At 45.6% G+C, this 13,628-nt stretch overlaps 1 protein-coding gene across 5 annotated transcripts in view; it reads left to right on the forward strand.

The window, feature by feature from the left end:
- LOC121572028 (collagen alpha-1(XVI) chain) overlaps positions 1–13,628 on the forward strand; it is a 158,726-nt gene that overhangs the window by 128,778 nt on the left and 16,320 nt on the right. For all 5 annotated transcript variants that reach the window (XM_045222001.1, XM_045222003.1, XM_045222004.1 and 2 more), the window contains 14 exons: positions 905–949; positions 6,933–6,986; positions 7,088–7,141; positions 7,308–7,361; positions 7,853–7,897; positions 8,294–8,347; positions 8,508–8,543; positions 8,645–8,707; positions 8,973–9,044; positions 9,168–9,221; positions 9,345–9,389; positions 9,965–10,009; positions 10,201–10,254; positions 10,425–10,478. In XM_045222001.1, coding sequence (XP_045077936.1) covers positions 905–949; positions 6,933–6,986; positions 7,088–7,141; positions 7,308–7,361; positions 7,853–7,897; positions 8,294–8,347; positions 8,508–8,543; positions 8,645–8,707; positions 8,973–9,044; positions 9,168–9,221; positions 9,345–9,389; positions 9,965–10,009; positions 10,201–10,254; positions 10,425–10,478 — 729 coding nt within the window. The remainder of the gene's footprint in view (positions 1–904; positions 950–6,932; positions 6,987–7,087; positions 7,142–7,307; positions 7,362–7,852; positions 7,898–8,293; positions 8,348–8,507; positions 8,544–8,644; positions 8,708–8,972; positions 9,045–9,167; positions 9,222–9,344; positions 9,390–9,964; positions 10,010–10,200; positions 10,255–10,424; positions 10,479–13,628) is intronic.

Below are 13,628 nucleotides of genomic sequence, written 5' to 3' on the forward strand. Positions count from 1 at the left end.
TTAGCAATACTATTCCTTTAGCAATAGTGTCCCTTTAGCAATAGTATCCCTTTAGCAATACTATCCCTTTAGCAATGGTATGCTTTTAGCAATAGTAACCTTTTAGCAATAGTATCCATTTAGCAATAGTATCCCTTTATCAATAGTATCCCTTTAGCAATACAATCCCTTTAGCAATAGTATCCTTTTAGCAATAGTATCCCTTTAGCAATAGTATCCCTTCAGCAATACTATCCTTTAGCAATACTATTCCTTTAGCAATAGTGTCCCTTTAGCAATAGTGTCCCTTTAGCAATAGTATGCATTTAGCAATATTATCCCTTTAGCAATATTATCCCTTTATCAATAGTATCCCTTTAGAATAGTATCCCTTTAGCAATAGTATCCAAATCAAATACACATATTTAGCAGATGTTATTGTGGGTGTAGTGAAATGCTTGTGTTCCTAGCTCCAACAGTGCAGTAGTATATAACAATTCACAGCAATACACACAAATCACAAAGTAAAAGTCGGAGTGGCATTGACTAGAATACAGTAGAATACAGTATATATATATATATATGAAATTAGTAAAACAGTATGTAAACATTTATTAAAGTGACCAGTGATTCCATGTACATAGGTCAGCAGCCTCTAAGGTGCAGTGTTGAGTAACCGGTTGGTAGCCGGCTTAGTGACAGCGGCTAAGTTCAGGACAGGGTACTGGGTGGAGGCCGGCTAGTGATGGCTATTTAACAGTCTGATGGTCTTGAGATAGAAGCTGTTTTTCAGTCTCTCAGTCCCAGCTTTGATCCCTTTTAGATTGGAGTAGTAACCCAGTGTCTTCAACACTAATGGTTAACAAATCAGAACTCAGAACCATTGTTTTAGCTGCCCCTCTCATTGCATGTTTCTCCTCTACAGGGTCCTCCTGGTTTTCCTGGTCCTCAAGGCTCATCTGGACTACCTGTGAGTTTACTATATATACTATACCAACACTACACCTATACTACACCAATACTACACATATAGTACACCTATACTACACATAATATACACATATACTACACATATACTACACCTATACTACACTAATACTACACATACGGTATACTACACCTATACTACACCTACCTATACTACACCTATACTACACCTATACTGCACCTATACTACACCTATACTGCACCTATACTACACCTATACTACACCTATACTGCACCTATACTACACCTATACTGCACCTATACTACACCTATACTGCACCTATACTACACATATACTGCACCTATACTACACCTATAAGACACCTACCAATACTACACCTAAACTACACCTATACTGCACCTATACTGCACCTATACTGCACCAATACCACACCTATACTACACCTATACTACACCTATACTACACCTACCAATACTACACCTATACTACAACAATACTACACCTATACTACACCTACCAATACTACACCTATACTGCACCTATATTACACCAATACTACACATATACTACACCTATACTACACAAAGTATACTGCAACTATACTATACCTATTTTCACCTATACCACACCTACCAATACTACACCTATACTACAGCTACCAATACTACACCTATACTACAGCTATACTACACTTATACTACACCAATACTACACCTATACTACACATACAGCATACTACACCTATATCCACCTATATTACACATACCTATATTGCACCTATACTGCACCTACATATACTACACCTATATTCACATATACTACATCTATACTACACCTATACTCCACCTATATTCACCTATACTACATCTACACTACACCTATACTCCACATACCTATACTACACCTACCTATACTACACCTATATTACACCTATACTACACATACAGTGAGGGAAAAAAGTATTTGATCCCCTGCTGATTTTGTATGTTTGCCCACTGACAAAGAAATTATCAGTCTATAATTTTAATTGTAGGTTTATTTGAAAAGTGAGAGACAGAATAACAACAACAAAATCCAGAAAAACGCATGTCAAAAATGTTATAAATTGATTCGCATTTTAATGAGGGAAATAAGTATTTGACCCCCTCTCAATTAGAAAGATTTCTGGCTCCCAGGTGTCTTTTATACAGGTAACGAGCTGAGATTAGGAGCATACTCTTAAAGGGAGTGCTCCTAATCTCAGCTTGTTACCTGTATAAAAGACACCTGTCCACAGAAGCAATCAATCAATCAGATTCCAAACTCTCCACCATGGCCAAGACCAAAGAGCTCTCCAGGGATGTCAGGGACAAGATTGTAGACCTACACAAGGCTGGAATGGGCTACAAGACTATCGCCAAGCAGCTTGGTGAGAAGGTGACAACAGTTGGTGCGATTATTCGCAAATGGAAGAAACACAAAATAACTATCAATCTCCCTCGGCCTGGGGCTCCATGCAAGATCTCACCTCGTGGAGTTGCAATGATCATGAGAACGGTGAGGAATCAGCCCCAGAACTACACGGGGAGGATCTTGTCAATGATCTCAAGGCAGCTGGGACCATAGTCACCAAGAAAACAATTGGTAACACACTACGCTGTGAAGGACTGAAATCCTGCAGCGCCAGCATAAGTCCCCCTGCTCAGAAAGCACATATACAGGCCCGTCTGAAGTTTGCCAACAAACATCTGAATGATTCAGAGGAGAACTGGGTGAAAGTGTTGTGGTCAGATGAGACCAAAATCGAGCTCTTTGGCATCAACTCAACTCGCTGTGTTTGGAGGAGGAGGAATGCTGCCTATGACCCCAAGAACACCATCCCCACCATCAAACATGGAGGTGGAAACATTATGCTTTTGGGGTGTTTTTCTGCTAAGGGGACAGGACAACTTCACTGCATCAAAGGGACGATGGACGGCGCCATGTACCGTCAAATCTTGGGTAGAACCTCCTTCCCTCAGCCAGGGCATTGAAAATGGGTCGTGGATGGGTATTCCAGCATGACAATGACCCAAAACACACGGCCAAGGCAACAAAGGAGTGGTTCAAGAAGAAGCACATTAAGGTCCTGGAGTGGCCTAGCCAGTCTCCAGACCTTAATCCCATAGGAAATCTGTGGAGGGAGCTGAAGGTTCGAGTTGCCAAACGTCAGCCTTGAAACCTTAATGACTTGGAGAAGATCTGCAAAGAGGAGTGGAACAAAATCCCTCCTGAGATGTGTGCAAACCTGGTGGCCAACTACAAGAAACGTCTGACCTCTGTGATTGCCAACGTTTTGCCACCAAGTACTAAGTCATGTTTTACAGAGGGGTCAAATACTTATTTCCCTCATTAAAATGCAAATCAATTTATAACATTTTTGACATGCGTTTTTCTGGATTTCTTTGTTGTTATTCTGTCTCTCACTGTTCAAATAAACCTATCATTAAAATTATAGACTGATCATGTCTTTGTCAGTGGGCAAACGTACAAAATCAGCAGGGGATCAAATACTTTTTTCCCTCACTGTATACTACACCAATACTACACATATATTACACCTATATTACACCTATACTACATCAATACTACACCTACCTATACTACTCCTATACTACATCTATACTACATCTATACTACATCTATACTACACCTATACTACTCCTATACTACACCTACCCATACTACACTTATACCACACCTATACTGCACCTACCTATACTACACCCATGTTACACCTACCTATTCTACACCTATACTACACCTATACTACACCTAATCTCTATTCTATTGTCTACTGTATGTCTGTCTCCACCTCTGCCTTTAGTTCTTGCGATCTCTCTCTCTCTCACTCTTTCTATTTCAATATCTCTCTTCTACTTTGAAACACCATTACCACTGAACGGAAATCTTCCTGCTATCTCCATCTCTCCAGCTTTTTAATGAAAGTTATTTCAAATGAGGACAATTCTATTGTCTCGTCAGTTCATCAATGATTTCCCCTGTGAAAGTGATGGAGAGTGGTAGTGCCGTGCAGACAGCACACCAACACCCCTCATCTCATTCCATTGTTTTAGCAGAATGGAAGTCAGCAATGGTTGAACGCTGTGAGCCCAGCATGGAATCAATTTTGAAACGTTAGGGAGTGTTTAATTCCAGGTGTGTGAATGTGTGTGTGTGTGTGTGTCTCTGCCGCACTCCGTTCTGTTGAATTGTATCTGATTAAATAGTAGCGGGAGCTGAGAGAGTGGGGTGACAGATAGAAAGGGGCTGAGAGAGGGGGGTGACAGATAGAAAGGGGCTGAGAGAGTGGGGTGACAGATAGAAAGGGGCTGAGAGAGGGGGTGACAGATAGAAAGGGGCTGAGAGAGGGGGTGACAGATAGAAAGAGGCTGAGAGAGGTGGGGTGACAGATAGAAAGGGGCTGAGAGAGTGGGGTGACAGATAGAAAGGGGCTGAGAGAGGGGGTGACAGATAGAAAGGGGGCTGAGGGGGTCACAGATAGAAAGAGGCTGAGAGGGGGTGACAGATAGAAAGGGGCTGAGAGAGGGGGTGACAGATAGAAAGGGGGCTGAGGGGGGGCACAGATAGAAAGGGGCTGAGAGAGTGGGGTGACAGATAGAAAGGGGCTGAGAGAGTGGGGTGACAGATAGAAAGAGGCTGAGAGAGGGGGGTGACAGATAGAAAGAGGCTGAGAGAGTGGGGTGACAGATAGAAAGGGGCTGAGAGAGGGGGGTGACAGATAGAAAGGGGCTGAGGGGGGGGTCACAGATAGAAAGAGGCTGGAGGGGGTGACAGATAAAAAATGGGGCTGAGAGAGTGGGGTGACAGATAGAAAAGCTGAGAGAGGGGGGTGACAGATAGAAAGGGGCTGAGGTGGTGGTGAAAGATAGAAAGGGGCTGAGAGAGGGGGGTGACAGATAGAAAGGGGCTGGAGGGGGGTGACAGATAGAAAGGGGCTGAGAGAGTGGGGTGACATATAGAAAGGGGCTGAGGTGGTGGTGACAGATAGAAAGGGGCTGAGAGAGTGGGGTGACAGATAGAAAGGGGCTGAGAGAGTGGGGTGACAGATAGAAAGGGGCTGAGGTGGTGGTGACAGATAGAAAGGGGCTGAGAGAGTGGGGTGACAGATAGAAAGGGGCTGAGAGAGGGGGGTGACAGATAGAAAGGGGCTGAGAGAGTGGGTGACATATAGAAAGGGGCTGAGGTGGTGGTGACAGATAGAAAGGGGCTGAGAGAGTGGGGTGACAGATAGAAAGGGGCTGAGGAGGTGGTGACAGATAGAAAGGGGCTGAGAGAGGGGGGTGACAGATAGAAAGGGGCTGAGAGAGTGGGGTGACAGATAGAAAGGGGCTGAGGTGGTGGTGACAGATAGAAAGGGGCTGAGAGAGTGGGGTGACAGATAGAAAGGGGCTGAGAGAGTGGGGTGACAGATAGAAAGGGGCTGAGAGAGTGGGTGACATATAGAAAGGGGCTGAAAGTGGTACTTTTCCTCTCTCCACCAGGGAATAGGGAATATGTAACTTACAGGAGGTTGGTGGCACCTTAATTGGGGAGGATTGGCTCATGGCTGGAGCGGAGTGAGTGGAATGGTATCAAACAAATGGTTTCTATGTGTTTGATGCCATTCCATTGACTCCTTTCCAGGCATTATTATGAACTTGTCCTCCCTCACCAGCCTCCACTGATATAGTGTTAATTTTGTCTTTCTTTTCAAGTGATCTCTTCTCCTTGTTTTTTTCATTCTCATTTCTTCTCTTCTCCTCGTTTCTATCCTCTCCTCACCTCTCCTCTCTCTTCATATCTCTCACTTCATTCTCTCTCCATACCTCTCTCCTCTCCTCTCTCCCTCTCTCCTCTCCTCTCTCCTCTCTCCTCTCTCCTCTCTCCTCTCTCCTCTCTCCTCTCTTCTCTCCCTCTCTCCTCTCTCCTCTCACCTCTCCTCTCTCCCTCTACCCTCTCCTCTCTCACCTCTCCTCTCTCCTCTCCTCTCTCCCTCTCTCCTCTCCTCTCTCCTCTCCTCTCCTCTCTCCCTCTCTCCTCTCCTCTCTCCTCTCCTCTCACCCTCTCACCTCTCTCTCTCCCTCTCTCCTCTCCTCTCTCCCTCTCTCCTCTCCTCTCTCCCTCTCTCCTCTCCTCTCTCCTCTCTCCTCTCTCCTCTCTCCTCTCTCCTCTCTCCTCTCTTCTCTCCCTCTCTCCTCTCTCACTCTCACCTCTCCTCTCTCCCTCTACCCTCTCCTCTCTCACCTCTCCTCTCTCCTCTCCTCTCTCCCTCTCTCCTCTCCTCTCTCCTCTCCTCTCCTCTCTCCCTCTCTCCTCTCCTCTCTCCTCTCCTCTCACCCTCTCACCTCTCCTCTCTCCCTCTCTCTTCTCCTCTCTCCCTCTCTCCTCTCCTCTCTCCCTCTCACCTCTCCTCTCTCCCTCTCTCCCTCTCTCCCTCTCTCCTCTCTCCTCTCTCCTCTCCTCTCTCCCTCTCTCCTCTCTTCTCTCACTCTCCTCTCCTCTCCTCTCCTCTCCTCTCCTCTCCTCTCCTCTCCTCTCCTCTCTCTCCCTCTCCTCTCCTCTCCTCTCCTCTCCTCTCTCTCCCTCTCCCTCTCTCTCCTCTCTCCCTCTCGCCTCTCCTCTCTCCCTCTCGCCTCTCCTCTCTCCTCTCTCCTCTCTCCCTCTCTCCTCTCTCTCCCCCCTCTCTCCTCTCCTCTCTCCGCTGTCCTCTCCTCTCCCTCTCTCCTCTCCTCTCCTCTCTCCTCTCCTCTCTTCTCTCCTCTTCTTCTCTCCTCTCTCCCTCTCTTCTCTACTCTCTCCCTCTCTCCTCTCCTCTTTCCTCTCTCCTCTCTCCCTCTCTCCTCTCCTCTCCCCCTCTCTCCTCTCCTCTCTCCGCTGTCCTCTCCTCTCCCTCTCTCCTCTCCTCTCCTCTCTCCTCTCCCTCTCTCCTCTCCTCTTCTTCTCTCCTCTCTCCCTCTCTCCTCTATTTTCTCTATCTCTCCAGGGTCAGCAGGGTGAGAGAGGGGCAGCAGGACCACCAGGTGTGAAGGGTGAAACGGTGAGTGACATTTCTCCTCATCAATACATGATAGATAAAGTTTAATTAGATGTATTTTTACTTACATAGATGTATTTCTACATCTTTATGGTCTCTATTAGGGCCCTCCAGGAACTAATGGATACCCAGGTTCTATGGGACTACCTGGACTTCCTGTAAGACACAACCATTTGTTTCATCACGTTTACATGAATGAACATATTGGGAACATTTTGGCTGCTTTGCTGATTGGTTGAAAGATGGATGGATTGATGGATGGATAGATGGATGGATGGATTTTGACTGACTGATTGATTTATGGATTGATTGATTGATTGACAGGGCCTGAAGGGCGAGCGGGGTACCCCAGGCGCTGCAGGAACAAAGGGAGAATCGGTAATCCATAACAAACACAGTTGTCATATATTGAACATTGATGGTTTTTTCACCTCATTTGGATAGTCTAAGAAACATATGGCATTTTAACAGAATAGCTGTAGCAGTTAACATGTCATATAGTCAGTTGATAACTATGCATCTGTTGGGTACTATTTCATTACTACAGTGACTGTGAGACAGTGAGTGTGAGACAGTGAGTGTGAGACAGTGAGTGTGACATAGTGAGTGTGAGACAGTGAGTGTGAGACAGTGAGTGTGAGACAGTGAGTGTGAGATAGTGAGAGTGCGACAGTGAGTGTAAGACAGTGAGTGTAAGACAGTGAGTGTGAGACAGTGAGTGTAAGACAGTGAGTGTGAGATAGTGAGAGTGAGACAGTGAGTGTTAGATAGTGAGTGTGACATAGTGAGTGTGAGATAGTGAGTGTGAGACAGTGAGTGTGAGATAGTGAGTGTGAGATAGTGACTTATCCCCATTCTCTCTCCTACAGGGTCCACCAGGCAACCCAGGATACCAGGGACAGGCTGGAGTAGCGGTCTGTAACCTCATCCCCTCATCCCCTCATCTTTATCCCTTGTCCCTATAACCTATCATCCATAACCTCATCCCTACATCTTTATCCCTTGTCCCTATAACCTATCATCCATAACCTCATCCCTACATCTTTATCCCTTGTCCCTATAACCTATCATCCATAACCTCATCCCTACATCTTTATCCCTTGTCCCTATAACCTATCATCCATAACCTCATCCCCTCTACATCTTTATCCCTTGTCCCTATAACCTATCATCCATAACATCATCTATATCCTGCGTCTTTAGGACTAAAAAGCATAATCTTGTACTCTGGGGAATATTCTGGTTTGTGTTTCAAGGTTGTGGTTCAAGTCTTTGTTCATTTTAAAGTAATGCTCTCTGTTTGTCCACAGGGACCCAAAGGAGAGGCTGGACTGGCAGGTTCCTTTGGACCAAAGGGAGATCAGGTATCAAACAATGAAATATGCATTCTAAATATACAGTACATTCCAAATGCTGTGTTCAAACACACACACACACACACACACACACACACACACACACACACACACACACACACACACACACACACACACACAGACTGATGTATTCTCTCGCCATTTGTAGGGCTCCCAAGGGCAACCAGGCTTCCCAGGAACATCGGTAAGTGAAACAGTCATCTTTATGGCTCTCTTAGTTAAATATCTATTGGCATGTGATGTACCCCATCACTTACCTCTTGATACTAAATGTTAACTTTGTAGGGCCCCCCTGGTCCCCCTGGGAAACAAGGAAGAGAAGGATCACCTGGACCCAAGGCTGACAAGGTAGAGCAGCTTATCATAATAGTTTTTCCTATTTCTGTTTCTACTTAATAGTGAGGATAATGTTAATTTATCTCTCTCTCTCTCTCTCTCTCTCTCTCTCTCTCTCTCTCTCTCTCTCTCTCTGTCTCTGTGTCTCACTCTCTCACTGTGTCTCTCTCCCTCTCTCTGTGTGTGTCTCTCTCTCTCTCTCTCTCTCTGCTCTCTCTCTCTCTCTCTCTGTCTCTGTGTCTCTCTCTCTCTCTGTCACTGTGTCTCTCTCTCTCAGGGTAATGATGGAGCACAAGGTCCACAGGGCCCGTCTGGACCTCCAGGTTCTCCTGGGTCTCCTGGCTTGCAGGTGAGTGTGTCTGTGTGTCTGTTTGCGTTATCACGAGATATATATATTTTTTGCAATTTCATGGAATATGAGTTTTAAAGAATGCTCTCACCTCACTGCCTTCCTTCCTGTGTGTGTCCAAAGGGACCTCCTGGATTTGAGGGATTGGACGGTAAAGATGGGAAACCAGGGATGAGGGTAAGAGAAGATTCAGACATACTACATGGTACTGTAGATACTATTGTTAGTCTATGGAAGGAGTAAAGTAGGATTTCTTGAATTGACCCCCCCCCCCTCCATCTCTCTCTTTGGCTCTCTCAGGGAGAGCCAGGGCTTCCAGGGGCGGCAGGACACAAAGGAATGCCGGTAAGTGCCTTTTGACCTTTACATGACTTCACTTATGTGACATCACTGGCTTGTCATCAATGTGTGAATCATCACATTCACCTTGAGCCCAAATGGAGCAGGTGAATTGTATCGGTCAAAACATCACCCACTGATGTCACCCAAGAGCTCACCTCACATACCAGTATATGCACTTATGTCACAGAGCTTACTGTACGTGCCAATCAGCTGCCCATGTTTCCCTACAAAGAGTTCAAGGGCCATACCAGCACTCCTAGTCTGAGATGCTTTATGAAAATGGGCCCAGAATTATTGGGTTTTAACTGAGTTATTGACACAGCTGCTCTGCACAATGTTTACTGTTTGGTATGCTACATATACCTCATTGTTTTCACACAGTTCAAAACAATGAAGAAAGGAAAGAGAGCTTATTGTGTCAATTACGCTACTTTCTGTCTATGTCAGTGTTTCTGTGTGTGGCCTTTGAGCGTTCAGGTGTTCAAATCAGTGTGAGATTTCAAAGTGATATGTTTTGAAAGCTGCGTGTTTTGAGATGTGATGTGTGTCATGTTTATGTTTGATCCCTCTGCTCTCAGGGTTTCAAAGGGAAGCATGGACATGTTGGCTTCCCTGGACAGAAGGTGAGTCAACCACACACGTGCGCACACACACACACAAATGCGCACGCGCGTACACACACACACACACACTACTCTCTTCAGTTTGTCTGTCAGATGCCTGCTACCATATAGAACACTGATACAGATTATGAGCACATTGTTATGGATATTGGATACTCACCGCTCTCCCTCCATCTTCCTCCTCTCTTCAGGGTGATGCTGGACCTGTTGGCCCACCAGGGCCAGCTGGTAGACCAGGACTTGAGGTAAGTCAAACCAAATGTTGCATGTACCTTCTCAATTCATGTTGTTTAATGTTTGAATGATGTTCATATGTAATGAATGAATGACAACCATTTCTAATGACAACACCAATTGAATGAAGGATTTTGTCACAATATGTGTCAAACTGAGAGCAACCTTTGACCATTTGCAGGGTGATGCTGGAACCCCAGGGCCTCAGGGTCGACCCGGTCCCCCAGGACACCTTGTGAGTACATTACCTTTAACCTCTCACGTACAGTCACCTACAGAATTATTGCGACCTTGATAAAGATGAGCAAAAAAAAAAGTACAAAATAAATAATACAAATAATGACCTCTATTGTATGCTCACAAAAAAGTTTGGTGTCAAAATTATTAGCACCCCTAAAGATTCTTATAAATAAAATAAAACAAAATAAAAATCTGTGTTAACATCCTACTTTTGTAGCCATTTCCTGCAGTCAAATGACCAAATCGCCCTCTAGTGGCCTCATGTGTGGAATGTTATTAATATTCTTCCTAATTTCCTAATTAATAAATATTATTTTAACAAAAACGCAGAAAATTCGGTGTTTCTCTGCCAAACAGTTTTGTTATATTTCAGTCGTCTGTAATGTATATAAAGTGTAATATTGGGATGCAAACTCAAACTTTAATACATTTCAACTCAAATCTGACATGGTACAGGTTTCTTCTTTTTTTAAGCACATAACCATGTGTGTGAGGTGTATGCTTTTGTTTCAAAGTAGATTTGTAAGAATAACAAGGAACACTCTGTGTGACCCTGATTTAGCCCACTGCAGTAAAGTTAATCTCAGTTTAAGGAACTGTACTGTGGCCTAAGGAACTGTATTGTGGCCTTCCATGGCTTCCTGTTTCACTTGGGTAGAAAAAAGAGGTAACACACATGTAAAAAACATGAGTCATCACCATGGGGAAAGGCAAAGAACTCAGAAAATGAAAAGAGACGAATGGTTATTGAATATTGACCTTCATAAATACAACAATGGGTACAAAAAAATGCTAATAAATAATAATATACAGTACCAGTGAAAAGTTTGGACACACCTACTCATTTAAGGATTTTTCTTTATTTTTACTATTTGCTACATTGTAGAATAATAGTGAAGACATCAAAACTATGAAATAACACATTAGGAATCATGAAGTAACCAAAAAAGTGTTAAACAAATCAAAATATATTTTATATTTGAGATTCTTCAAATAGCCACCCTTTGCCTTGATGACAAGTTAATTTATGGAATTTCTTAGTGTGTTTGAGCCAATCAGTTGTGTTGTGACAATGTAGGAGTGGTATACAGAAGATAACCCTATTTGGTAAAAGACCAAGTCCATATTATGGCAAGAACAGCTCAAATAAGCAAAGAGAAACGATTTTAAGACATTAAGGTCAGTCAATACAGAACATTTCATAAACTTTGAAAGTTTCTTCAAGTGCAGTCGCAAAAACCATCAAGCGCTATGATGAAACTGTCTCTCATGAGGAAGCCCACAGGAAAGGAAGACCCAGAGTTACCTCTGCTGCAGAGGATAAGTTCATTAGAATTAACTGCACCTCAGATTGCAGCCCAAATAAATGCTTCACAGAGTTAAAGTAACAGACACAACTCAACATCAACTGTTCAGAGGAGACTGCGTGAATCAGGCCGTCATGTTCGAATTGCTGCAAAGAAAGCACTACTAAACCACACCAATATGTGAGAGTGTGATTTGAAGGAGTCAGGCCAGGGGGGTAACTCACAGAATACAGAGTTTATTCCGTAGTACACAGTTACGCTGGATAGCGTCAACAGTCCATTGCGCAAAACAGGCACACTGGAACAAATGCAGGCACACAGGGAAAATATACCCCGGCAATACAAAGTGCAGGTAGCTCCACCGAGCTACAATCATCTCACATGAAACAATCACCCACAAGGACAAGGGGGCAGAGGGAACACTTATACATGGACTAATGAGGGGAATATGAACCAGGTGTGTGTAATTGACAAGTGGAATGATGAGATATGGAGCGGCAGTGGCTAGAAGGCCGGTGACGACGAACGCCGAAGCCTGCCCAAACAAGGAGGGGAGGCAGCTTCGGAGGAAGTCGTGACAGTACCCCCGTTGACGCGCAGCTCGGATGTGAACTGGGGACCCCGGTCAGACACTATATCCTCTGGTACCCCGTAGAGCTGGAAGACGTGTGTAAACAGGGCCTCCGCAGTCTGCAGGGCCGTGGGGAGACCGGGCAGAGAGAAGGAGGCGACAGGCCTTGGAAAAGCGATCCACAACGACCAGGATGGTGGTGTTACCTTGGGAGAGGGGAAGATCAGTCAGGAAATCAACACTCAGGTGAGACCATGGTCGTTGTGGAACTGGTAAAGGTTGTAACTTACCTGCTGGGAGGTGCCTAGGTGCCTTACTCTGGGTGCACACCGAGCAGGAGGAGACATACACCCTCACGTCCTTAGCCAAGGTAGGCCACCAGTACCTTCCGGTCAGGCAGCACACTGTACGACCGATACCTGGGTGACCAGAGGAGGGTGACGTGTGTGCCCAGTAGATCAGACCATCACGGATAAGAGCAGCCATGTACTGCAGCCCAGCTGGACACTGAGGTGGAGATGGCTCTGTGCGTAACGCCTGCTCTATATCTGCGTCCATCTCCCATACTACCGGCGCCACAATGCAGGAGGCCGGGAGTATGGGGGTGTTGTCTCTGGGCCTCTCCTCTGTGTCATACAGCCGTGACAATGCGTCTGCCTTCACGTTCTTCGTACCCGGGATGTATGATAGTGTGAAATCAAACCAGGTGAAGAATAGGGCCAACCTGGCCTGGCGAGGATTCAGCCTCCTCGCTGCCCGGATGTACTCCAGGTTACGGTGGTCCGTCCAGACGAGGAAAGGGTGTTTCGCCCCTTCGAGTCAATGCCTCCATACGGTCAGGGCTCGGACAACAGCCAACAGCTCCCGATCACCAACGTCATAGTTCTGCTCCGCCGGGCTGAGCTTCTTAGAGAAGATGGCACAGGGGCGGAACTTGGGTGGCGTGCCCGAGCGTTGAGACAGGACAGCGCCTATCCCTACCTCGGACACATCCACCTCCGCTACGAACGGTAGTGATGGATCGGGGTGGGCCAGTACCGGGCTGAGGTGAATAGACCCCTCTGGTTACTGAAGGGGCCCTGTCAGTCTCAGCAGACCAGCGGAGCCGGGACGGCCCACCCTTCAACATAGATGTAATGGGAGCTGTGGCCTTGCCAGAGCCCCGGATAAACGTCCGATAGCAGTTGGCGAAGCCAAGAAAGCGCTGCACCTCCTTAACCGCGGTGGGAGTCGGTCAATTACGCACGGCTGAAATGCGATCTCCCTC

Source organism: Coregonus clupeaformis, chromosome 8 (assembly GCF_020615455.1).
Source record: "Coregonus clupeaformis isolate EN_2021a chromosome 8, ASM2061545v1, whole genome shotgun sequence".
In the NCBI taxonomy this organism is placed as follows: Eukaryota; Metazoa; Chordata; class Actinopteri; order Salmoniformes; family Salmonidae; genus Coregonus; species Coregonus clupeaformis.